This window comes from Xyrauchen texanus, chromosome 17, assembly GCF_025860055.1.
Source record: "Xyrauchen texanus isolate HMW12.3.18 chromosome 17, RBS_HiC_50CHRs, whole genome shotgun sequence".
Taxonomy (NCBI): domain Eukaryota; kingdom Metazoa; phylum Chordata; class Actinopteri; order Cypriniformes; family Catostomidae; genus Xyrauchen; species Xyrauchen texanus.
This window is the reverse complement of record NC_068292.1, coordinates 42,725,423-42,751,913: the sequence shown is the minus strand read 5'-3', so window position 1 is coordinate 42,751,913 and position 26,491 is coordinate 42,725,423. Positions and strand designations below refer to the sequence as shown.

Sequence of the window (26,491 nt, the reverse complement as noted above, 5' to 3'; positions counted from 1 at the left end):
AAGTAATCCAAAGTATTTATAATACATTACTGACCTTGAGTAATCTAACGGAATACGTTACAAATTACAGCATGTACTCTGTAATCTGTAGTGGAATACATTTCAAAAGTAACCCTCCCAACCCTGGCTATAGCATCAGCAACTGATGCAGCGTCGAAGTGACCGGCTTGAAAGGGAATGCTCAGGTTACGTCTGTCACCTTGGTTTCCTAAAAACAGGGAAGAGCATCTGCGTATGCTTTCCACACAACTGATTTCTCGCTGTAATGGGACAGAGAGATGAGAATTACAACACTTGAGGACAACACAATAGCTGAACTTGAAATGACCAGAGTGTTGTTTTCAGCTGTATTTTGGTGTATTTTCTTTTTAAAGAAAACTCTTTTGTTGTATGCTGATTCTACATACATATATAAATCTCTCTATATACAGTATAGCTACAGTATTTATACAGCCTATAGACAAACAGATGATTATATTGGCCACAAGATGGTGCCAGATATAAGTCAAAGTGAAAAACAAAATACTTGGCTTCATAGGAGAGAACTTCAAGTTGAGCACACTGTCAGAAAAATCTAATGGCTTTTCAAATGGCTTTTTACAAGAAAAAATAAATAAATCCAGACGAAAATGTGAGGATTGCTTGTCCATGCAAATCTCACCACCACAAAGTTTGGGTGGTTTCTAGGTTGTTGCTAAGCCGTTCAGACTATTTATTGTGAGGTTGTCATGGTATACTTTGTAGGTATACTAGGGTGTTTACACGGTCACTATAGTGCATACTTTGTAGGTATACTAGGGTGTTTACACGGTCACTATAGTGCATACTTTGTAGGTATGCTAGGGTGTTTACACGGTCACTATAGTGCATACTTTGTAGGTATACTAGGGTGTTTACACGGTCACTATAGTGCATACTTTGTAGGTATGCTAGGGTGTTTACGCGGTCACTATAGTGCATAATTTGTAGGTATGCTAGGGTGTTTACACAGTCACTATAGTGCATACTTTGTAGGTATACTAGGGTGTTTACACGGTCACTATAGTGCATACTTTGTAGGTATACTAGGGTGTTTACACGGTCACTATAGTGCATACTTTGTAGGTATACTAGGGTGTTTACACGGTCACTATAGTGCATACTTTGTAGGTATACTAGGGTGTTTACACGGTCACTATAGTGCATACTTTGTAGGTATACTAGGGTGTTTACACGGTCACTATAGTGCATACTTTGTAGGTATACTAGGGTGTTTACACGGTCACTATAGTGCATACTTTGTAGGTATACTAGGGTGTTTACACGGTCACTATAGTGCATAATTTGTAGGTATGCTAGGGTGTTTACACAGTCACTATAGTGCATACTTTGTAGGTATACTAGGGTGTTTACACGGTCACTATAGTGCATACTTTGTAGGTATACTAGGGTGTTTACACGGTCACTATAGTGCATACTTTGTAGGTATGCTAAGGTGTTTACACGGTCACTATAGTGCATACTTTGTAGGTATGCTAGGGTGTTTACACGGTCACTATAGTGCATACTTTGTAGGTATGCTAGGGTGTTTACACGGTCACTATTGTGCATACTTTGTAGGTATGCTAGGGTGTTTACACGGTCACTATAGTGCATACTTTGTAGGTATGCTAGGGTGTTTACACGGTCACTATAGTCCATACTTTGTAGGTATGCTAGGGTGTTTACACGGTCACTATAGTGCATACTTTGTAGGTATGCTAGGGTGTTTACACGGTCACTATAGTGCATACTTTGTAGGTATGCTAGGGTGTTTACACGGTCACTATAGTGCATACTTTGTAGGTATGCTAGGGTGTTTACACGGTCACTATAGTGCATACTTTGTAGGTATGCTAGGGTGTTTACACGGTCACTATAGTGCATACTTAATAGGTATGCTAGGGTGTTTACACGGTCACTATAGTGCATACTTAATAGGTATGCTAGGGTGTTTACACGGTCACTATAGTGCATACTTTGTAGGTATGCTAGGGTGTTTACACGGTCACTATAGTGCATAATTTGTAGGTATGCTAGGGTGTTTACACGGTCACTATAGTGCATACTTTGTAGGTATACTAGGGTGTTTACACGGTCACTATAGTGCATAATTTGTAGGTATACTATGGTGTTTACACGGTCACTATTGTGCATACTTTGTAGGTATACTATGGTGTGTACACGGTCACTATTGTGCATACTTTGTAGGTATACTATGGTGTGTACACGGTCACTTTAGTGCAGCCCTAAGTATAGTGCTCCCTAAGTAATGAGCAATAGTATAGACTTAGCGAACAACACTAAAAATATCCACATGATGCAAGACTGAAGGGCGTTGCATAGTATCTGTGATGGAGAAATGAGACTGGTTCTCGAATAAGCTTTGCTGATGCACAATCAATGGATCAATCAATAGTTTTAGCAGTGTGCAAGAAAATGTCAGTCACATCCGTTTTGATAAACATTTCCTTGCTCATTCAGGGCACTCACAGACAGCACATTTAAAAGGTACAGTAAATACAGGGCGAGATAGAGAACAAGGCAGTCTAATTATCACTTTGATTCATCCTTCAGCACACGGAACAGAATGCATGTGATGAAATGTCAGGGGAGGCGGGGCTAATTGCCACAGTCTCTGATTAAACGGATAATGATTAACCTGTCACCCGTGCCTTCCGCTCACCTTCACCTTCATGTTTGAAGAGGCTCCCAGTTGTCTTTTTCAAGTCAATCTGGCATGAAGTGGTGTGTACGGTGTCAATTAAAGGAAATGTTTACCCCAAATTTTAAAGAATCTGTAATCAGTTACTCACCCTCACTTTTATGATACTTTATGGTGCTTTGTAGTAATTGTAGACATGTGCTCTGTCAATTATAAACACATTTCTTCATTACAGGAACATTATAAACTATTTAAAAAAAAGAAAGTGCAACAAGTGGGATTGTATAATGTGTGAAACGTTGCATTGTACCATTTTGTACAATCCAGAGTTGCCTTAAATTGTACAAACTTGAATTGTGCAAAAGAGGAAGTGTGAGTCAACGGAGTATCTCACCACTTCTAAAAACACTGAAGTCAGCAGCAGCACTGTTTGCGAGTTGCATCGGAGAACTGCCCAGTCAAAATGGAAGAACTATAGATGCCTTTTGTAATGAAGATATCACAATTTTAATGTCTTAATTACATATGCTATACTGGTTAGCATTATTTAAAGGAATATTCCGGGTTCAAGACAAGTAAAGGTTAATCAACAGCTTTTGTAGCATTATGTTGATTACCACACAAATTAATTTCGACTCGCCCCTCATTTTCTAAAAAAAAAAGCAAAAATCAGAGTTACAGTGAGCAGTACCTCCACTCTCTATAAGCAGACTATGCACTCTGTGTAGGGCACCAACTCCCTAGAGGGGCAGCATCTTACCCTAGGAAGTAGGAGACCATAAGTAGGAGACCATAAGTCTGAGTGGACGTCCATGACATGCGGAGTCCCTCAAGGCTCAATCCTTGCGCCACTCCTGTTCAACCTGTATATGCTCCCAATGAGCCAAATAATGAAAAAGAACCAAATTGCTTACCACAGCTATGCAGACGACACACAGATCTACTTAGCCCTATCACCTAACGATTACAGCCCCATTGACTCCCTGTGCCAATGCATTGATGAAGTTAACAGTTGGATGTGCCAAAACTTTCTTCAGTTAAACAAAGACAAAACTGAAGTCATTGTGTTTGGAAACAAAGATGACGTTCTCAAGGTGAATGCATACCTTGACGCTAGGGGTCAAACAACTAAAAATCAAGTCAGGAATCTTGGTGTGTCTCTACAGTCAGACCTTAGTTTCAGTAGTCATGTCAAAGCAATAACTAAATCAGCATACTATCATCTGAAAAATATTGCAAGAATTAGATGCTTTGTTTCCAGTCAAGACCTAGAGAAACTTGTGCATGCTTTCATCACCAGCAGGGTGGATTATTGTAATGGACTCCTCACTAGCCTTCCCAAAAAGACCATAAGACAGTTGCAGCTCATACAGAACGCTGCTGCCAGGATTCTGAGCAGAACCAGAAAATATGAACATATCACACCAGTCCTCAGGTCTTTACACTGTCTCCCAGTTACATTTAGGATTGATTTTAAAGTATTATTACTGGTATATAAAGCACTCAATGGGCTAGGACCTCAATATATTGCAGATATGCTCACGGAATATAAACCCAACAGATCACTCAGATCATTAGGATCACATCAGCTAGAAATACCAAGGGTTCACTCTAAGCAAGGAGAGTCTGCTTTTAGCTATTATGCCAGCCACAGCTGGAACCAGCTTCCAGAAGAGATCAGATGTGCTCCTACAGTAGTCACATTCAAATCCAGACTCAAAACACATCTGTTTAGCTGTGCATTTACTGAATGAGCACTGTGCCACTGTGTGTCCGACTGTTTGTGCTGTATTTTATTTTATTCTAAACTGTTTCAATTATTCTTATTTTTTATTCTTATTTTAATCTCTTCTATGTAAAGCACTTTGAATTACCATTGTGTATGAAATGTGCTATATAAATAAACTTGCCTTGCCTTGCCTTGCCTTGCCTAGGAGGGCATCAGAAAGCCCACCGGCTGTCCTTACTTGCGCGTTATATGTTATTCAAGGACCGAAAGCAGTTGCGGAACACAGACGATCGCTACTAATCATTAATTAATGATTAACTAATGCACAGATAATATTGAGTTAATGTATGACTCATGATTAACTAAGCCATTAATTAATGATTGCCACATCAGCAACTAATGAAGGGTGTCTGATTAATGTATTAAATAAGTCATATATGAATTGCTATTAATTAAATGAGTCATCATGGATTAATTCCCTAATAACTTATTATATAAACTAATGGTGTTAATTACCACAATGAGCCAAATCCATGTATTTGAACTTCCACCCAATACGGGTGCACTAATATGCATTATTTCTGCAAATTCATGTGTTAATTACAACTATTACTTAATTATTAATTAATAGTCATGTGCCTCAACAAATAAAGTCATAATATAATGATATCTTTGCAAATCATTAGTTAATAATTCATTATTAACTAACTGATACAGACAAAGTACTGCCTAAAAAGTCATGACTTGAGAACTCGTTTATCATTAATGACCATCATTGTACTTTATAAAAGATGTTTATTTAACATCGGTTTCCAAAAACATTGCCTCACTAAAGAAATAAAAAACTGTGGGATGCAGAGATAAAAAAAGAGATATACAAAATATCACATATAAATACGTATATGTGATATTTTGTATTTCTCTTTTTTTAATTGTTGTAATTAACACATGAATATGCAGTAATTAATCATGTATTAATGCATATTAGTGCACCCATATTGGGTGGAAGTTCAAATACATGTCTTCAGAACATTGTGGTAATTAACACATTAATTAACACTATTAGTTTATATAATATGTTGTTAGGGAATTAATCCACGATTACACATTTAATTAATAGCAATTCATATATGACTTAATACATTAATCAGACTCTTCATTAGTTGCTGATGTGGCAATCATTAATTAATGGCTTAGTTAATCATGAGTCATACATTAACTCAATATTATCTGTGCATTAATTAAGCATGAATTAATGCTTATTAATGCACCCGCATTGTAAACTTGTATAACTTCACATAGATGTGGTTTGCAAGTGATTTTATCACACTAAAATCACGTTAATACACATATTGTTTATGTCTTGTGGCTATACTTTTGAAACAGTGAGTATTTTAACGTTCAAAAATTGGCCCCCATTCACTTCCATTGTAAGTGCCATATTTTTGCTTTTATTAATGTAAAGGAGGGGCAAGTCAAAATAAGTTTTGGTGTTCATCAATATTGGTTATGTTAATTTTTTACATATACAGATACATTAAAAAAAAACCTCTATTTTAAAACATTAGTTAATATATGATCTTAAGACCTTTTCACACCAGAGGACAAAAAAGTGGACAACAATGATTTTTTTTTTAACCAAAATTATCAAATTATGTTAAAAAATATTGTTCATTGTTACAGTACTTCATTATACTTAATGCTTTTACTAATGTTAAAAAACAGAACCTTATTGCAAAGTGTTACCAATGTTTATTAGGGGGCCAAATATGTTGAGATTTAGAGTATATTTAAACAAACCTTGACCTTAAAGGTACTGTAAGTGATTTTTTTTTATTTTATCTACAGAACCTGTCAGATATTATGGAAATAGTTGCCATAAAATATCACACCTGTCTCTGCAACAGCTCTAGGATGGGTAAACAGTGTGCGAAAAGATGTCTGCGTGCCACGGTCTGATAGTCAGAAGAAATTCTGCCTGTCAATCATTGTGCTGGTTCACAGGGCAGCCCATGTATGCTCAAATAAGTGCAGTTACGGTGTCCTGCTCTCATGAAATGCTCAATGTTGGATGCCGAAAATCTCAGAGGGACCCATTGTCCTCCATCTGCACCAACATGATGGCCTCTATTGTCTTTGGAGTGCATGTTTTGGATAGAGGGGGCATGGCTAATTCAACAGCTTGTCTGGTGGAAATTCCAGCTTAACAGCACATTTTAGTTTTAAACTTAGTCACATATCTCAACTCGTCCTGCAGTGTTGTGCTGCAGACATAAATGATACATTAATTGTTAATTTTCAAAGCAACCAGACTTACGATTTTCACCTGGAAGACAATATAATGCATTTTTATGCATTATCCTGTTTTTTATATTTTTATAACCTAAAAATTAGTGTAAACAAAAAGTCATAGACTTGGTGATGGGCTCTTTTTATCTTGGCCAGTAAGTAACTTTGTAGCAACCACTTAGCAATGCCTTAGCAACAACCCAGAATATACTGTAGTAGCCACTGTATAACAACATATGGGAGAACAATTCAGCCACAGTGGCATTTAAGTCCATCCATCCATCTTCAATCGCTTATCCGAAGTCGGGTCGCGGGGCAGCAGCTCCAGCAGGGGGCCCCAAAGTTCCCTATCTCGAGCCACATTAACCAGCTCTGACTGGGGGACCCCGAGGCGTTCTCAGGCCAGTGTGGAGATGTAATCTCTCCACCTAATCCTGGGTCTTCCCCGAGGCCTCCTCCCAGCTGGACGTGCCTGAAACCCCTCCCTAGGGAGGCGGCCAGGGGGTATCCTTACCAGATGCCCAAACCACCTCAACTAACTCCTTTCAACGCAAAAGAGGTCTTTTGGCATTTAAGTCATTTTTATTTCACATTTCACTTATTTTAAGTCACATTTTATTTTATTTTAGGCACTGCCCTGACTCTCTGTGGTCATTAAGAATCCCAGGGCACAACTTGTAAAGAGTAGGGCTGTAACCCCGGTGTCCTGGCCAAATTCCCCCCCACTGGCCCTTCTCAATCATGGCCTCCTAATAATCCCCATTCATGAATTGGCTCTATAACTCTACTCTCTCCTCTCCACTAATAGCTGGTTTGTGGTGAGTGTACTGGAGCGCTATGGCTGCCGTCGCATAATTCATGTGGCGCTGCACACTGGTGGTGGTTGAGAGTCCCCTGTTCACTCTGTAAATTGCTTTGAGTGTAGTGTCATAAAAGCACTATATAAATGTAACATTCATTCATTCATTCATTTGTAAAGAGCTTTTAACAACATGCATCATTTCAAAGCAGATTTACAGAAAAATGTGTTGTAATGTCTGTAATGTCATAAGTTCTCATTGTGTAGTTTAAATAAATAACGTGATTGAAAATCGTAGCTTAAAAATTATTTGTCTTTAGGTCCCTAGTGAGCAAGCCAAAAGCGACTGTGGCAAGGAACCCAAAACTCCATAAGATGTTAATGGTGAAAAAACTTCAGAGAAACCAGGCTCAGCTGGGGGAGCCAGCATGAATATAATGCCAATATTAGTTGTTAACAACAACCCATCTAGCTAGAAAAAAATCATTGTCAGTTTCTAACTAATATACATTTCTATGGAAATTTCTATTTAAACTTGAAATAAGACAAAACAAAAAACAAAAACAAAACACACACACATGTACACTGGTGGCCAAAAGTTTGGAGTAATGTACATATTTTGCTCTTATGGAAATAAATTGGTACTTCTATTCACCAAAGTGGCATTCAACTGATCACAATGTATAGTCAGGACATTAATAACGTGTTAAATTACTATTACAATTTGAATTAAACTACTTCAAGGAGTTCTCATCAAAATAATCCTCCATGTGCAGCAATGACAGCTTTGCAGATTCTTGTTATTCTAGCGGTCAGTTTGTCCAGATACTCAGGTGACCTTTCACCCCACACTTCCTGTAGCACTTGCCATAGATGTGTCTGTTTTGTCGGGCACTTCTCACGCACCTTACAGTCTAACTGATCCCACAAAACCTCAATGGGGTTCAGATCCGTAACACTCTTTTCCAATTATCTGTTGTCCAATGTCTGTGTTTCTTTGCCCACTCAAACCTTTTCTTTTAGTTTTTCTGTTCCAAAAGTGGCTTTTTCTTTGCAATTCTTCCCATAAGGCCTGAAAGTCTTCTCTTTACTGTTGTACATGAAACTGGTGTTGAGCGGGTAGAATTCAATGAAGCTGTCAGCGGAGGACATGTGAGGCGTCTATTTCTCAAACTAGAGAGTCTGATGTACTTATCCTCTTGTTTAGTTGCACATCTGGTCTTCCACATCTCTTTCCTTGTTAGAGACAGTTGTGCTTTATCTTTGAAGACTGTAGTGTTGTACATCTTTGGATGAAATCTTCAGTTTTTTGGCAATTTCTAGCATTTCAACTTCATTCCTCAAAACAATGACTGACTGATGATTTTCTAGAGAAAGCTGTTTCTATTTGACATTTTTGAGCTAATATTGACCTTAAGACATGCCAGTCTATTGCATACTGTGACAACTCAAAAACAAACACAAAGACAATGTTAAGCTTCATTTAATGAACCAAATATCTTTCAGCTGTGTTTGATATAATGGCAAGTGATTTTCTTGAACCAAATTATCAATTTAGCATGATTACTCGAGGATAAGGTGTTGGAGTGATGCTGCTGTCTAGATTTAATCAAAAAGGACTTTTGTCAAATAGTGATGGTGCTGTTTTACATCAGTAATGTCCTGACTATACTTTGTGATCAGTTGAATGCCACTTTGGTGAATTAAAGTACCAATTTCCTTCCGAAACAGCAAAATCTGTTTATTATTCCAAACTTTTGGCTGCCTGTGTGTGTGTGTGTGTGTGTAGTTTTGCCAATCAACATTGTAATACAATTTGCTGACATTGTGTTTAGGTGTAAAACAGGAAGAAAGAGTTGCTTCTTTCCTGTTTTGTCATCATATATATGTCACCATGACCTCATTATAAGAAGAATTAAACGAGAGTGAAAGTGACACCGATACGGAGTCTACTCTACTGGACCGACCTTTTAAGGTACAAAATATTTCATGCTTCCTCTTCTATTTTCTTCATTTTAGCTTGTGAGTATAATTTTTTTCTTTTCTAGGCTAAAATTGTTTCAGCAGGTAAACCGTTTTTACTGTCTAAAAATGAAAGTTTCAGAATTGGAAAATTACATCATTATTCTCTGTTGAATAGGCTACAGAAGTAACACGATTTATGGAAAGTTTCTAACATAGTTTTTTAAATGAGTATTAAAAATTCACATTATATTTCAATTTCAAAGTACCTTATTGGCATGATTGTGTTTACATACAGAATTGTCAGTGCATCAATATACACAAGAAAAGAAAGAAATGAAAGAAGAAAATATATATTTTACGATATATGAGTTAATACTGTTAGATCAGATATCATGAAAGTCACAGTTCAGCTCAAAAGTGTGTTTTACACAATCACTTTACATCCAGATAAGTTTATGAGAGCTGTTCTTTCACCTGGCTATCCATAAGCGTCATTTAGGGGCGGGTGGGGCATGTCCCTACCACTTTTTGAAATGGCTTTTTTCAGGTAAGTGTCCAATGCAAAGGCAACATCCAGTTCTCATTGCATTCAGGTGTGTTACAATAAGTGGTGATCCAGCGTTTTTGCTTTGAATATTATTATAAGTGCTCTTTGTGGCTGTTATCAGTGGCGTTGAGTGACAGCGGACGGCGATATTCTCTCGCGCATCCAGACATGCGCTCAATTCACTCTGCTGTTCTGCCGCTCATGCTCCTTTCCAGCTGAATGCAAACGGATGCGTCACCGCACATGATATACATCCTCTGACATTCAGATGCAATCTTCATTTATTAACTTTAAAAATATATTAGGCCGGATTAGAACCTGAAACTGCTTGTACTGGAGGCAAAGACTTCACCATGAGACCATTTAGTCATTCTAGCTAGATTTATATTTAGCTGATCCATGAATTTATCCACTAATTGACAAAACCCCAGTGAGTTTTAATCTTGTCAAAGAATCATTTATGAAAACGTTTGTGTGGCAGGGTGGAGGGCAGGGCTGGGTTGGGATTATACACTCCTGGTACCTAATCAGGCTAATTAAGCCTCCGAGAGGGATAAAGGCCGATGGCAGACGGTGGTGCGACAAGAGAGAGATAGTTTTCGGACATGTCCATCATGTGTGTGTTTGTCTTTTAAGTTTCTCATTAAAATATTATTTACATCGTCAAGCCGGTTCTCGCCTCCTCCTTTCCATTGAACTACGTTACACTGGTGCCGAAACCTGGGAAGGAGAAGGTATGCCCGTCACGGAGTCCTCGACACTGCCGTCCACCCAGGGGAGCGGCGCTGCCATCCACCGGGGGAGGGAGTAGCCCGACCGCTTGAACGGCGTGAACGGCCGCTGTCCGCGTGGCGAGTGGGGACTGGACTCCCCGACCACCTGGAGCGATGGAGCCGCTGCCTGGGGCGGAGGAGAGCCCTGCCATCCCCCAGAAACGTGGAGGGGGGTCAAAGGAAGACCGCCGTCCGCGAGGGGAGGAGGGAAGTGTCTCCTCGACCGCCTGGAGTGGTAGGGCCACTGCCAGGGGCGGAGGAGTGTCCCCACAAGTCGCCGAGAACGCGGAGGGGTGTTCTGACCGCCGGGGGTCGTGAGTCTGACTCTGGTCCGCCTGGGGAGAAGCGGCTGTCCTCCGCCTGAGAGGGTGGAGAAGTGATTGAGGACCATGCGACGGTGTATCGGAGAACCAGCGAGTACGTTTTTTTCCATCTCTCTCTCCTCTCTCTCTCTCACTGCCGCTCTGCGTTGGCCTTTTCCCTCTCGTTTAAATTTTACATCGTTTTTTTGGGGGGGTACTACACTGTTACAGGAAGTACTCCCCCCCATTTTAATTATTTCTGTTTCCAGGTAGATGGGGATGACCTGCTGGCAGACCGGGCTAAAAGCACGCCCTCCCCCAGGGAAAGGGGGGGGGGGGGGTGTATGTCAGGCCAGGGGCTCCCCATCCTGAGAGAACAAGGGAGAAATGTGGCAGGGCGGAGGGCGGGGCCGGGTTGTGATTATACACAACCGGTCCCTTATCAGGCTAATTAAGCCTCCGAGAGGGATAAAGGCTGATGGCAGACAGTGTTGCGACGAGAGCGATAGTTTACGGACATGTCCGTCATGTGTGTGTTTGTCTTTTAAGTTTCTCATTAAAATATTATTTACATCGTCAAGCCGGTTCTCGCCTCCTCCTTGCCATTGAACTACGTTACAGTTTGTTAACCAAGAGTTTTTTTTTATTTCGTCAATGATAACGAATACAAGAAGAAAATCATAACGATAATTAATACATTTTATTAAAGCATACAAAAATAATGCTGCAAGATATTAACAGTGCAATATACAGTATAAACACAAGAAGAAACATCTGTTAATAGAAGATGATGTTAAATATTCCTCTAATCCAATAATCCAGTATGTTGTGCATTTTCCCTTTTAAAATGAGTTGAACATGCTGAAATGAACCACTTTAAAATGAGTTAATCCAAATATACATGGAGGTGTCATTTACAATAAGACCAGTAGCATGCATTAATAAAATAAGTAGGGTCAATTTTGATTTTTGCAGTCTTTAATATTTGATCTCCTAGCCTGAACAGCTTAAAAGTTTCCAGAAGCCACTCTAAAACCAGCCAACAGACCAACATAACCAGGCAGGAGACCAGCGAACCAGCTTAGGGTGCTGTTAAGCTGTTTTTCTGTTAAACAGGGATGGAAAGACGACATATTCACTAAACATCTGTATGACAATTTATTTGGGAATCATGTTCAGCTGGTACCTAACTCATGAACTTACAATGACTCAAAATCACAAGAGCAATTACTCATTTGAATCTCTTCGTGATGTTTGCTGAATCATTTTTCTGTGCAACAACATCATACAGTATATCGCTAGAGGTTCCATGATGCATTTCCTGTGCTGTTCCTGTGCTCCTTAACCTGTTGATGAACGCCCCCTTTTTGGGGACATTCTAAAACGCTTAACGTGAAAAACGCTTAACGTGGCTTACTGCACTAAGACAGTGATATTGAAAGACCAAACTCAGTACACATCATATTAATAAACCATACTATGTATAAAAAAGTAAGATGAGTCCAAAATATGAACGCAACGCGTTTAATTACACGTTAAGCATTTTCCTCCCATAGAAAACCGTTATAAGAAAACGCTTAACGTGGCTTACCGTACTAATATACTATAAAATATATATTATATTATTCCATATATATATATATATATATATATATAAATATTATATTTATAAATATTATATAAACATATAATCATATTTATTAATATGATGTGTACTGAGTTTGGTCTTTTAATATCACTGTCTTAGTACAGTAAGCCACGTTAAGCGCTTTTCTTATAACGGTTTTCTATGGGAAGAAAATGCTTAACGTGTAATTAAACGCTGCTATGCGTTCATATTTTGGACTCATCTTATTTTTTTATACATAGTATGGTTTATTAATATGATGTGTACTGAGTTTGGTCTTTTAATATCACTGTCTTAGTACAGTAAGCCACGTTAAGCGTTTTCTTATAACGGTTTTCTATGGGAGGAAAATGCTTAACGTGTAATTAAACGCGTTGCGTTCATATTTTGGACTCATCTTATTTTTTTATACATAGTATGGTTTATTAATATGATGTGTACTGAGTTTGGTCTTTTAATATCACTGTCTTAGTACAGTAAGCCACGTTAAGCGTTTTTCACGTTAAGCGTTTTAGAATGTCCCCCTTTTTGAGCACAAGCCATGAAAATGACACACCTGAACTTAAATGGTTGTATTTACGGGACCCTTTGGAGTATGGACACAGTTGTGGTCTCTTTTGAAAGAAGACACTTTGGGCTTTATTTCCCAAGTTTCAGAATTAATATATGTTTTTATTTTTTAAAGTTGGAGAAGCTGAAGTTTATAGTAATGGAAATATTTTGTGCTGAACATGTTTTTATAATCTAAAGAAACAATAATAAAAGTGCCAAGACAACCCAGAAATATAATGTTCTCAAAGCCATGAGTCTAAAGAAGTTACGTTTCAAATTTGAAGATGATCGAATAATAAATGAGTTCCTGCAGCTTTAAATCTCTGTAAAATCTCTGGAAGTGTTCAGAGTGAAATTAAGCTCCGCCTCTCAAGACGACACTAAATCTGACGGCACTGCTCGACTATTATGAATAAAACTACACCGCATTTTTATAAATAGACTTTGGAGACGGCTGGTTTTGTTTATGAGACTCTAATATATCAGATCATAAACAGTTTTACAACATGAATGCTGCTCAGATTGCAGTTTGATGAAGAACGATAACGAAGGGTAATTCTTTCAGGAGAGATCTCATGTAAACAATGGAGAATATATCAATATTTCTCACATTTATCACTTTTATGGACAAAAAGTGCTACTGGATGTTTGTCAATGAACGCTTGTCATGGACGATTGACCCAAGTGTGTTGAACTGAATTCATCTAGCGATCGTGTTTTCATAATAAAAGTCCCGTTTTGATATTGCATGTTTTCATTTGTACTCCTGCACAAATAACTCAATCACTGTTTCTGGAGCATTGCAGTCCTGAAACAGAGATCGGATATCAATGTTGAACCCTTTGACCTTTGAAATGATGCATAATTTGTTAACATTAATTACATTTATAGATGGTAAATTCTATATTAAATATATTGCGTGCAGGCGATTGCGTATCAACAGGTTAAACCAGTAGTTTGGTTTAGTCAGCTCCATATGTTTTGGACTGCTTTATTTTATTATTAATAAGTCATATTTTACTGGCTTAAACCTCTAGTTTGTAGTCAAGATATCAGTACCTGCACAAGAAAAATAAAGGAGGCTATGATACGAATCTGCTTTACCCCAACAATAGTGCACAGGTACCAAAATGTGTCTTTAAGTGATCTTTAAGATTCTTGTTATTTATGTTGTTTCTATGTTTCTATGTCTTTTCCTTTGAAAAATACAAAAAAAAAAAAAAAAAAAAAAAAACTGAAATGATTGGAAATAATGTAAACTAAACCAAAATACTTAAAAAAAAAAAAAAAAAAAAAAAAAAATTCTTGAATTGATACACAGCGTGAATATTGGCAAATTGGGACACTTTTGATCATAATTCAAATGCCACATAACCTGACATTATACATTTATAGAAAGCTTATGTTGTCTCCTACCTTAGTCAAAAGCAAAAATGAAGAAATACTCAATACTGGGAAGAAGAACCATTGGAGACCCTCTTTTGACCTCATCCCAGATTGTAGTAGGCAGTGTTGGTAAATGGGACTGAGGACAAATTAATACATAGAAAATATCTACAATTTATTGTTTACATTTTTTTATTCACTTTATAAGTCATCATATGTAACATTTGCAAACATTAAGTCAACTTTTACTTTATCACCTTAAAAATATTTGCCTCATTTCTTGACCATTGTTTTTCCCACCGGTGGTCATGACATAAGCTCTGTCACAAATGTTAAATCATCCATTTAAAACCTCAAAAAGTGAATTGTTTACTTCTCAAAGATTAATTTACCATTTTGGTTTTTTTTACATTTTAGGAAATAAATATGGATACAATGGGAATCCTATTTTGTCAGCTGACACCATATGATTTAAATAATTTACTTGGAAGTACCCCTGAGAAGTAACCCTACTGACAAAAAAGTAAAAAAAGTAAAAAAAAAAAAAAAGCTTACAAAAAACCAGCCTAAGATGGTTTGCTGGTCTTGGCTGGTCAGCCTGGTCTGTTTACTGGTCTGAGAAGGGGTTCCGGGCACTTCTTAAGACATAATGAGCACTCCTAGCATTGAGTAAAAGACTGATCTTGTGATTTTAAGAATCAATATCGGGATTGTTTAAATCAAGGTTGAGATTAATTGAAAAATTGATGAGCCAGACCAGCAGCCTTGGTTCCAGAACTAGCTTATTTCTTCCTTTCATTTTCCCCATTGGCATTAAAAACATAAAATAAAATCTGTAATAAGAATCTCATTAAACTCTTCATAATTATGGAACAGTAAGCCTCTTTGGATTCACAAGAGCATGTGTTGCTGTAGCTTGAGGGCCATTCAAATTGGCTGTTAATTGAGCAGCATCTCAGCTCGGCGGCTGTGAGCAAACAGAAACATTTTGTACTATACTGGTGATATTTCAAGAGTTTTAAAGTGTTGTATGAGTAGTTAGTGTCGCTGTGTACTTATCTCTTGCATTTGTTGGAGTGGGGTTAAGTTCCCTGCTTTCACACTAGCACTTTTGGTGCACACATGGGTTCGTTTGACATCAAAGTTAGGGTGTGTTCACACTTGTAGTTCGGTTCTCTTGGTCCTCTTGGTCCGGACATGATTGGACAGCTTTTACGACGTATATGTTTTGACGGAACTTACCGAACATCCAAAACAACGCTGGGCGAAATGCACTCGTTGGATGTATATATGTATATGGTGGTAATTTTACCAGCTGAGAACAAACGAAGTGCTAATAAAATGAGTCAAAACAACGCCAGGAATTCCTCCGTTGCACACACAAACGAAAATAAGCTACAAGGACGACTGACGGGCGGTTCTGACGCCAGTGCCGAACTGTAATGAGTGGTGGTGGTGTAGTGGTCTAAAGCACATAACTGGTAATCAGATAATCAGAAGAATGCTGGTTCGAGCCCCACAGCCACCACCATTGTGTCCTTGAGCAAGTCACTTAACTCCAGGTTGCTCCGGGGGGATTGTTCCTGTAATAAGTGCACTGTAAGTCGCTTTGGATAAAAGCGTCTGCCAAATGCATAAATGTAAATGTAAATGTAATGGGCAACATAGCTCCTATGATGAGAAGAACCAGGTATGCTTGAGGTCAGTATTAGGCAAATGACTTCCTGTTTTTGGTCCATTTAGACGTCTTTGGTGCATGTTGTGTTCATATATCAATTGAACCGCACCAGAGTTCGTTTGGAAGAGGACCGAGACCCAGTTTTCAGACGGTCTCGGTTCGCTTGTTTAGTGCCCACCAAGGTTCGGGTGGCAGCGTTCACACTTGTTCAACTGAACCGCACTAACAGAGCAATCGCACCAGAGTTCATTTTAATCGAACCAAACCTGCCAAGTGTGAACACACCCTTAGAGTTGTATGGTTGATGTGAACACTGTTTTCCAAATTCATGTGCACAACCGCAAACTGCACTCGAGTCTGCTTGAAAAGGTGGTCTGGGGTACAGTTCATGTGAACTCTGGTATGGTTTGCTACTAATTTGAATGCAATACATCCTATTTCACGAAAGTAAACCACTATTGGTTATGTATAGTTAGAATTTTTGCATGCTCCTGGTCGCAATTACTAAGGTATAATGCATTTCTCACACCAGTTTATCTAAAAATAAATCACCTTCAGAGAGCAGCTCACATCTCTTGCAGTGCATACAGACAAATGCTAACATTCTTCATATATTTGCACATTTAAGGAGCACCTATTATGGTTTTTCAAATATTACCTTTCATGTAGTGTTATATAGCTGTTTGTGAATGACTCTCAAAAGAAAGAACCGAATCTGAACACCTGAAACGAGTTGTTAGTAATTCCAGACTTACTTCTCGTACTAACCTATGTAATTTGGTAATAGAAAACCCTCCTCTGGTCGCCCTCAAACCCCACATAATGCGGTAGACCAATCACAACAGACTGAGGCATCTGACCAATCAGAGCAGAGTTGGTTCTCTGAAAGGAGGAGTTTAGAATGAATCATTTAGAACGGATCACTGAACGAGTCGTTTTTGACACTGGGGAAAAAGGTTGTGCTGCAATTTAAATTAAGAGCAAATTAAAGTGTTTTTTGACCTTGAATGCAGGTAAATCTATAGTATGAGACCTTTAAAACAAAATTAGGCACGTTTCAAAACCATAATAGGTGCTCTTTAACACATCCGCTACAGACAAACGCATGTGTCACTATGTTCATGTAAGGTTTTGGTGACTCTTCCATCATGTAAATTTAGTTTAGAGTAGTAAACAGCTGCTGTGAGTTCTTGTGTTAATGACGCAATTGTACAGCAGTTCGGACCCAAATAATATGATGTGAACATAGACCAGTAGGAGTCGGGGAAGGGAGGATGAATCGAATTCAGGTTCGGACTAAGCAATCAAACCAAGTGTGAAAGAACCATAAACCAGCATGGATTTCATATTTGTCCTCACTCCAGTAGTTTTTGCTGGTTTGGCACTTGTCTAGCTGAGGACAAAAGCCAAGACGTTCAACTGCATACATTAGCTGGTGAAACTGGTGGACCTGCATGGACCTGGTTGAGCTTGCTGGTCAAGTTAGTTAAGAAGCTCACCGGATTACCAGCATTCAAAACACAAAAAATTATGTTTATTTTTTTTAGCAGGTTTGAAAGATGTCAAACTTAACATTTAAATTCTTGTCATTAACTAAGATCTCTGTCTCCTTTTACAGGGTTGTATACTTGTCATAAACGGTGATGATGGTGTGGACAGTGAGCCTCAGTAACCTGGTGTTGGCGGTGTATGGATTCACTCTGATCACTGGCCTCCCAGCTAACATCCTGGCTTTCTACACCTTCTTCCAGAAAGTTCGCCAGCGGTCCACCCCAATAGATGTCCTGTTACTCAGTTTAACCATTTCGGATCTGATCTTCCTCTTCTTCCTGCCATTTCGTATGGTGGAGGCAGCAAAGATGCAATGGACACTGCCGTACTTCCTCTGCCCGCTGTCGGGTTTCATCTTCTACTCCACAATCTACAACAGCACTTTCCACCTGACAGCCATCAGCATGGAACGCTACCTGGGTGTGGCCTTTCCCATAAAATACAAGCTAAAACGCAATCCCCGAAATGCAGTGATAGCCAGTGGTATATTCTGGGTGGTATCCATGGCGCATTGCAGTATCGTCTATATCATGCAATACCACAACAATTCCAACCCCAACGTCACCGATCCATCCAAACGGAACACTTGCTATGAAGACTTCAGCGCCGAACAGCTCAAAATCCTCCTGCCGGTGCGCTTGGAGCTTTTCACAGTGCTGTTCTGCGCACCTTTCCTCATCTGTTGCTTCTGCTACATCAAGTTCATCCACATCCTCTCCAATCTGCCCAACATAAACTCCAAGAAGCGGTTCAGGGCAATTGGGATGGCATTGGGCACGCTTCTGGTCTTCATTATCTGTTTCTTACCCTACAATGTATCGCATGTGGTGGGATATGTACGCAACTACAGTCCTGATTGGCGAGTGTATGCGCTGCTCACCAGCACATTTAATGCAAGTCTTGACCCGTTCATATTCTACTTCTCATCCTCAGCACTCAGAGGGAATTTCAAGAACGTCTTGCGAGAGCTGGTCAGGCGGCTGACCCTTCCCTGCTGTCGCTCTGCTCTCAACTGCCCCCTATTGAACTGTGTGAATACAGAGGAGAGAACTCAGATCTCTACTGACAGCATCGCCTTTGGCCATCAACATACTTAATGCAAGTATGCAAATGCTTGGTTAATGCATTGCAAATGTGTAGTTCAGTTGAACAGACTACTGGTGAACTCTTGCATTGCGCTGGTGGTAACAATCCTATGCATTCAAATGACAATAGAGTGAATCAAATCAAAGTGCCATTAAACCAAATTCTGAAGTAATATAGTGATGGTACTACAGGGATTAAAGAAACATTCTACCAATTTAAAATGTCAAATGGGAGTCAAAGGAAACGTGTGTATTTTCTGCAGCATGATGGCACCAAACAGAACTGCAAAAATAATTGTTGTTTTCGAACAGGTTTTCGAAACACTCCGCCATCTGCAATTGTTTGCCCTGCAGATTGCAATTCCAGTTGCTTGCACTAGTGGTCCAGAAATTACACACTTCACCTTTGTCACATCTGCATGACTATTGTTTTTACATATTTAGTTTATGTAAGTTTGAGTGGGCATGATTGTAATTTCATATATTTATAAAGAGAGATGTAGGTCTCCTGTGCTTTGTGATTTGACATCTTTGGCTAATGGCTGGACCAACCAGGGGGTCAAAGTTTGACTGATTAGCTTTATTTTCACATTGACTGTCAAGTATAAACATTGTACTTTACAACTTATTTAATATTTGTACCTTTTTTTTGGCACTTCGAATGATTTGGACATTTAATGAGGTACATTTATTTCCTTTCACCATTTTAATGTATTAAGATTCAACTTTGCAATGTTTTTAAAGATATTATATATTTTTCATACACTAGTTTATAGCAGTAAATGTACTTTCACATGTAAATATGCACACTCATTTTCTGCAAGAATAGAAAAGCTTAGCTGTAGCTGTAGCTTAGCGATTAGCACACACGCTCCACTCAGCATTGCTCATGTAGGAGACATGCTGGTTAAAACATGACTTGTTAATAAAATAACAAAAGCTTGCTTTATTTGTGAAATTTTACATTATAATATTTTTTATCCATGCATTTGCATTTGTGGGTGCAGTAAATGTGCAATAAGCAATGCTAGCCATTTTGCTAACTTCCAATAGCCATGCCACTCAATTAGACTGATACCTTCTCTCGAAAGTAACACCCTCCAGCAAAGGAAGGTCCAACCTGGGCTTGGTTTGAAGTTGCATACTACCATCCTTTTACTATTTCTGTCATATCTATGTATTTCAGAAATAGTAATAGTATGGAACTATGCTATTCTGAACACAGCAACGATGTTAGCAAACCCAAGTGTTCAAAATGAGGAGCCACTTTAGAGGACATGGCGTGAATATATTTATGGCAGATGCCATTTGCACCCTGGTACATATAATGGTACATGCTATTTGCACCCCAGTGCAAATATTATTTGCCCCCCAACCCTGGTGAAAAAAAGAGTGGTGGTGGCATAGTGGGCTAAAGCACATAACTGGTCATCAGAAGGTCGCTGGTTCGATCCCCACAGCCACCACCATTGTGTCCTTGAGCAAGGCACTTAACTCCAGGTTGCTCCGGGGGGATTGTCCCTGTAATAAGTGCACTGTAAGTCACTTTGGATAAAAGCATCTGCCAAATGCATAAATGTAAAAGAATATCAGATACTATTTGCGCCTATATTTAAATACTAACATACAGTAACGGCATCACTCCAGAGTGTTTATTTTGTTTATTTAGAGTCCCAAAAACAAACTATATTAACCCCTACCCCTAAACCTAACAACTGTAACCATGGTTTCATACGGGAACGAGTGTGATTGACAGACCCTGCCTCTGGATCGAACCCTTCTGTGCATTCTTGAAATTCACCGTCACCAAATCACTATCATTTATATTCATTTTTATCTATTATTTTAAGTAGTATTGAAGGAAATATTAATAGTGGAATCAGGAAATCTTATGGGAAAAAGAGAAAACGCAGATCCGAACCACGGTCGCCAGGACAACACTATACATTCACACACTGTCTTTACACGCCAATGCAGTGACAACTAATGGTTAGTTTGTTCTATATTTCTGTGGTTCCACCAAAAGTTTTGCATTTCTCCGCAATAGTTTGTGTTCCCTCAAAATAGCTTTATCCATGGTATGGTAGATGTAACACAAATTAACCATACTGTTACTATGGTAAAACAAAATGTTTTATTTGTTGGCAGAATGATTATGCTTTTTATTACCATTGCTTTGACTAATTAGAATAAACTATTCCAGAGAGTCGTGTAATAACATGACTTAGCTATTGTTTTACATTAGAAGTCTGAGCAAAGAGCAAAACTGGAATTTTATGCCTTCTTTAAATGAATTAAAGTCATGCCATTTTTATTTGTATAGCACTTTTCACAATACATCATTTAAAAGCAGCTTTATAGAAAAATCATACTGTATTTACATTTACATATATGCAGTTGGCAGACGCTTTTATCCAAAGCGACTTACAGAGCACTTATTACAGGGACAATCCCCCCGGAGCAACCTGGAGTTAAGTGCCTTGCTCAAGGACACAATGGTGGTGGCTGTGGGGAGAAAACCAGCAACCTTCTGATTACCAGTTATGTGCTTTAGCCGACTACGCCACCACCACTCCATATTTCAGTGGAAAAGAAACTTTAAAAATACAAATAAAATCAAAAACTCATCTGGATACAATCTGGATACACACAAAAAAAGGATTTTTAGTGGCAGTCTGAACAAGGCCTATGTTTGGTTTAGGTGTTGTTTTAGAGTAAGGATGCCTGTTTTGTTCACCTCTCATTTGATTTAAAAGTCCATTGGTTAGGTTTAGGTTCAAGTTTTAGGTTAGAGAGGTATGTTTTACACATTTAAACCTCCATCTAATATTCACCTTAAACACCTCGTCAGATTGCGACACCATTTCACTTTTGGTGCCCCCTGCTGGACATTTCATTGGGAAATTGCAGCCAAACGTGTAAAGGCAAACGTATATTTCAGTTGTCCGCGTTCCTAATTGCTTCAGTATGCATGATGCAAATTTTGTCATCAGCACAGTCTGCACGGACTGTCTGCGCACAGCCCAGATTTTCTCAACACGGTGCCAGTCCTTCAAGTCGTTGAAAATGCGTTGCGTTCATATTCGTTTGTGGTAAAAAGAATCTGATCTAGAACTTTTTGTTATGTTGTCACCCTCACGTAATGTTCATGAGACCAGGCTGATTTGGGTTTATTTTTTCTCCATGAACTTACATCTTATGGAGTTTTGGGTTCCTCAACACAGTCGCCTTTGACTTGCTTACTATGGGCTTAAAGACAAATAGCCTTATTATGAGGCATGATTTTCAATCACGTTATTCATTTAAACCACACAATGAGAACTTTAAGACATTACAGACATTACAGCATCATTTTTTAAATTCCATCCATAAAGTATAATTATGACTTTTGGCTGAGATCAATATATTCCCAATTAATTTTTGGATTACACATATAATACAGAGTGAAAGAAATCATCTAAAGATGATCCTATTCTGTGTCCGAAATCACAGGAGTGTATTTTTTTAATTCTTTGTGACATTAACAAACAGTATGTTTTTTGTTTTACCTATAATATCCTCTGATTGGAGGAGTAGAGTGAATCGTATGTCATGACTGTGAAAGAGTTCCCAGCTTTCCGTGTATGGGAGTTCAATTCAGTAACACTGAGTTTTTTCATGGTTTTCTGAATAAAGAATAGACCTCTAGGTTTTGTCAGTGGTGAAAAATTGGGACTTATTGACAGCTTTATCAGCATGAAAGTGGGATGTATAGGGATGGGGAATGCTGTCATCTCATTTAGATAGCTTTGAACAGTTAGCGCTTTGATGGGGAGCGTTAAAGTGAAGGAAAATATTTGGGCTAGACTGATTCATGACACTCCCTGTCTCTTCCACTTATGCAAACGCACACCCATCAACTTTAAACACATCTCCCACACATGCTGAAGTAGTATAAATCCAGATAAGATTGTTACCGTCTACACTGTTTGACTTACACATATGCACAGAACTGTACACATAAAGCTCCCTAATGTCTGGATATGGTGTCATATTGAGACACGGTGTGCAGGGATCAGACGGATGGATCGAGTGCTCGTTTAATCATTTTCTCTTATCAGTGCTCAATATTGAAAATGAAATGTAAACAGTTGTTGCGGAAGTTGCCAGTGGACAGACCCCAGTGGCTATTGAAAAGAGAGTGAATCATTACAACACATCAGAGTGGTCTACTTTGCGTTACGGTAAGTTGCCTCTTTGTTGTTTGAAGTGTTTACAGTAGAGCTACTTTTAAGTATACTCCACATGGCAATGGTAAAAGTTCCTACATTGCGTCATTTTCACTTTTTGATGTTTGCGTAACTTGGTTTCTTCTTTCTTCACTGTTCTAATCATAGACATAGAAAGTGACTACCACACAACCGGACTTTCTGTAGACTGTATCCAGTAATAACTGCTATTTCTGGGTTTGTGTATGCCATCACCAGGTCCAGATGTAATTGTATTCTTTTGCATTCTGTTCTGACTTTGCGTGACAGTCTGCAGAATTCTGTGGGATGTCATGGATTAAAACTGGGTAAAATTTGTTTAACAAAGCTGATGGTTCTACACTTATTGGAAGCTTAAACATCATCAACGTAACCAAAATATTTATGTAAGGAGTAGGGGATGTGTACAACCATTAAAGAGTGCTTCAGTCTGGTTTCGGAAAAATACCATTCATTTTTTCCAAAGGGGAATAGATTTTTAACTAATACATATAGACAGACCTACCGTGAGCTCCGAGGTTGTTAATTGATGGTGTATACTTCTCTTGAAGCCATCATTAAAAACCAAATGGGCGGCTATGGCTCAGGTGGTAGAGAGGGTTGGCCACAAATCGCAGGGTTGGTGGTTCGATTCCCGGCCCACAAGACTCCACATGCTGAAGTGTCCTTGGGCAAGACACTGAAACCCAAGTTGCTCCCAATGGCAGGATAGTGCCTTGCATGGCAGCTCTGCCATCATTTACATTTACATTTATATCTATGCATTTGGCAGATGCTTTTATCCAAAGCGACTTACAGTGCCCTTATTACAGGGAAAATCCCCCTGGAGCAACTGGAGTTAAGTGCCTTGCTCAAGGACACAATGGTGGTGGCTGTGGGGATCGAACCAGCGACCTTCTGATTACCAGATTACCAGTTATGTGCTCTAGACCACACAATGTGTGAATGAGATGCAGTGTAAAGTGCTTTGAATACCGCTAAGGTTAAAAAGGCGCTATATAAGTGCAGACCATTTACAAAAATGTTAAGAATGTAATTCCTGGTGGTGAAGAACTACACTACCCATGATCCTGAGGGGGCAAATCCACCAATCAGAGAACTGCGGCAAACAAAGTGCGGCAAAAGAGCTCTGCAGCGACTGCCCACTCCCATGACACACTCTTTGTGTATATCTGAAAATTTTACAATTTTATGTTTTTTCCACCGTGATTGTCATTCACAATGCTTTATGGGATTGAAGATGTTCAGTAAACGGTCTTGTTCCTTTGTCTGATTTTCAAATACTCTTTTACTTCGTATTAAAGCTTGTAATGTAATAATTCACCTCGGAGTTCGTTGGTTTGTTTCCTGGATTAAAACTCTTAAGAAGTACTTTATGAAATCCTTATATTCATAGGAAATATTAATAGGAAAAATACTTATTTAGGGATTTTCAAGGGGAAATATGCTTCTTTCTGTAATATCTTTTCCAGTTGAATTTTGTGCATCCCCTTCATCAACATGAACCGTCCATTTTTGTTTCAAAACACATGAATTTAGTTACGTTAGCGCTTATCATCCACACTGGACTGCATTTTCTTCCATTTCTCCATTACTGCATAGTTTGGGAAAAGATGGTGGTAGCAAATGTAAAATGCAGTTTTCAAAGAAAATGGATTAATGTGAATGTGGCATTAGGCCATGTCCACACTAATAATCTTTAATTTGAAAACTGATTTATTTTGCAGTGCTAATGCCAAGGTCTTTGGTTCGATTCCCAGGGAACACCCGTATTGGTCAAATGTATACCTTGAATGCATCGTAAATGACTAAAATGCCTAAACGTAATCACTTTTGTGAATGTGATTTTCAGAACTGAAATGACTCTTGCCAGGCTTCTTTCTCACGATGACTGTATGGAACGGCACAACCATGCTGAAGTGTGATTATCACTTGTGTCTTTCTGTCTACATCATCACCTTCATCACCGGCTTCCCAGCCAACATCCTGGCGTTCTACACATTCAGCCGCAAGGTTTGGAAGAAGCCGACCCCCATCGACATCCTCCTCCTCAACCTCACCATCTCAGACCTGCTCTTCCTCATCTTCTTACCCTTTAAGATGCAAGAAGTGGCCAATCAAATGATCTGGAGTATAACATACGAACTGTGTCCACTGTCTGGCTTTGTGTTCTACATGACCATCTACAACAGCACCTTCTTCTTGACCGCGGTAAGCGTGGAGCGCTACCTTGGAGTGGCCTTCCCCATCCAACACTCCTTGAGGAGAAGACCAGTTTACGCCGTGCTGGCCAGCATCTTCATTTGGATGTTTTCAGTTCTCCACCTGAGCATCGTCTACATCATGCCCTACTACGACCCATCCGGAATGGCACCCGTTCAACGGAACATCTGCTATGACGAATTCTCCGATGCTCAGCTTGAGATCCTCCTACCCGTACGTCTGGAGCTATGTGTGGTTCTCTTCTGCATTCCTTTTCTTATTTGCAGCTTCTGCTACATAAACTTCATTCGCATACTCTTGAGGCTGCCAAACATTGGCCGGCGGAGGAGGTTGAGGGCAATTGGTCTGGCTTTGGGCACACTTTTGGTGTTTGCACTCTGTTTTGGACCCTACAACGTCTCCCATGTGGTTGGCTTTGTTATCAAGCAAAACCCAGGGTGGAGGAACAAAGCCCTGCTTCTCAGCACGTTCAATGCCTGCTTGGACCCGCTTATATTTTACTTCACTTCAGCAGCGGTGAGGAATACCCTGGGCACAATGGCAAGGGGCATTTGGACTGGGGCAAGGGGCATTTGCCACTGGAGTTCTAAAAGGAATGTCACTGAAACAGAGAAAAACGGCCTTCCAAAACCACAAGAGATCAACGCCCTTTGACAAACAATGCTAAGAGGCACTGACATGCACAGAACAGGGGCTACAGGTGTCCTTTTAAGTGGAGATGCCTTGAAGAGCACAGAGATTTAAGCCTAGGTGTCTTAACTTCAGCACCCCCCCCCCCCCCCATTTGCCACTGCTAAGGTCTGTGCCCGTCACTGCTAGGAGGAAACGACTATGTTGTATTTTACACAAATGCATGCTTTATTGCAACTCAATAAATGTTGAGATGAAGAACAAGGCATGGAATGTCAAAACAACACAACTCATGTGGCAAGTGTTATCTTAGTACGAGAAGGAAAACATTGCAGGGAAACTCGTGTGTACATACAGAGACTGTATTGGGTGTCGGCAAACAGAGGATCAACTTCATTTGATTGCTTTCGGACGGGAGTGTTCAT

At 39.2% G+C, this 26,491-nt stretch overlaps 2 protein-coding genes across 2 annotated transcripts; both read left to right on the top strand.

Moving 5' to 3' along the window:
* The first annotated feature begins 9,427 nt into the window (after nucleotides 1–9,427).
* Nucleotides 9,428–19,869, top strand: LOC127657749 (free fatty acid receptor 2-like). Its single transcript, XM_052146629.1, has 2 exons — nucleotides 9,428–9,475; nucleotides 17,949–19,869. Exon 2 carries the CDS (start codon nucleotides 17,974–17,976, stop codon nucleotides 18,976–18,978), a length of 1,005 nt encoding a protein of 334 aa, XP_052002589.1. The 5' UTR covers nucleotides 9,428–9,475; nucleotides 17,949–17,973; the 3' UTR covers nucleotides 18,979–19,869.
* Nucleotides 19,870–25,124: 5,255 nt separating this feature from the next.
* Nucleotides 25,125–26,090, top strand: LOC127657750 (free fatty acid receptor 2-like). The gene has a single exon (XM_052146630.1). It carries the CDS (start codon nucleotides 25,125–25,127, stop codon nucleotides 26,088–26,090), a length of 966 nt encoding a protein of 321 aa, XP_052002590.1.
* Nucleotides 26,091–26,491: the final 401 nt, after the last annotated feature.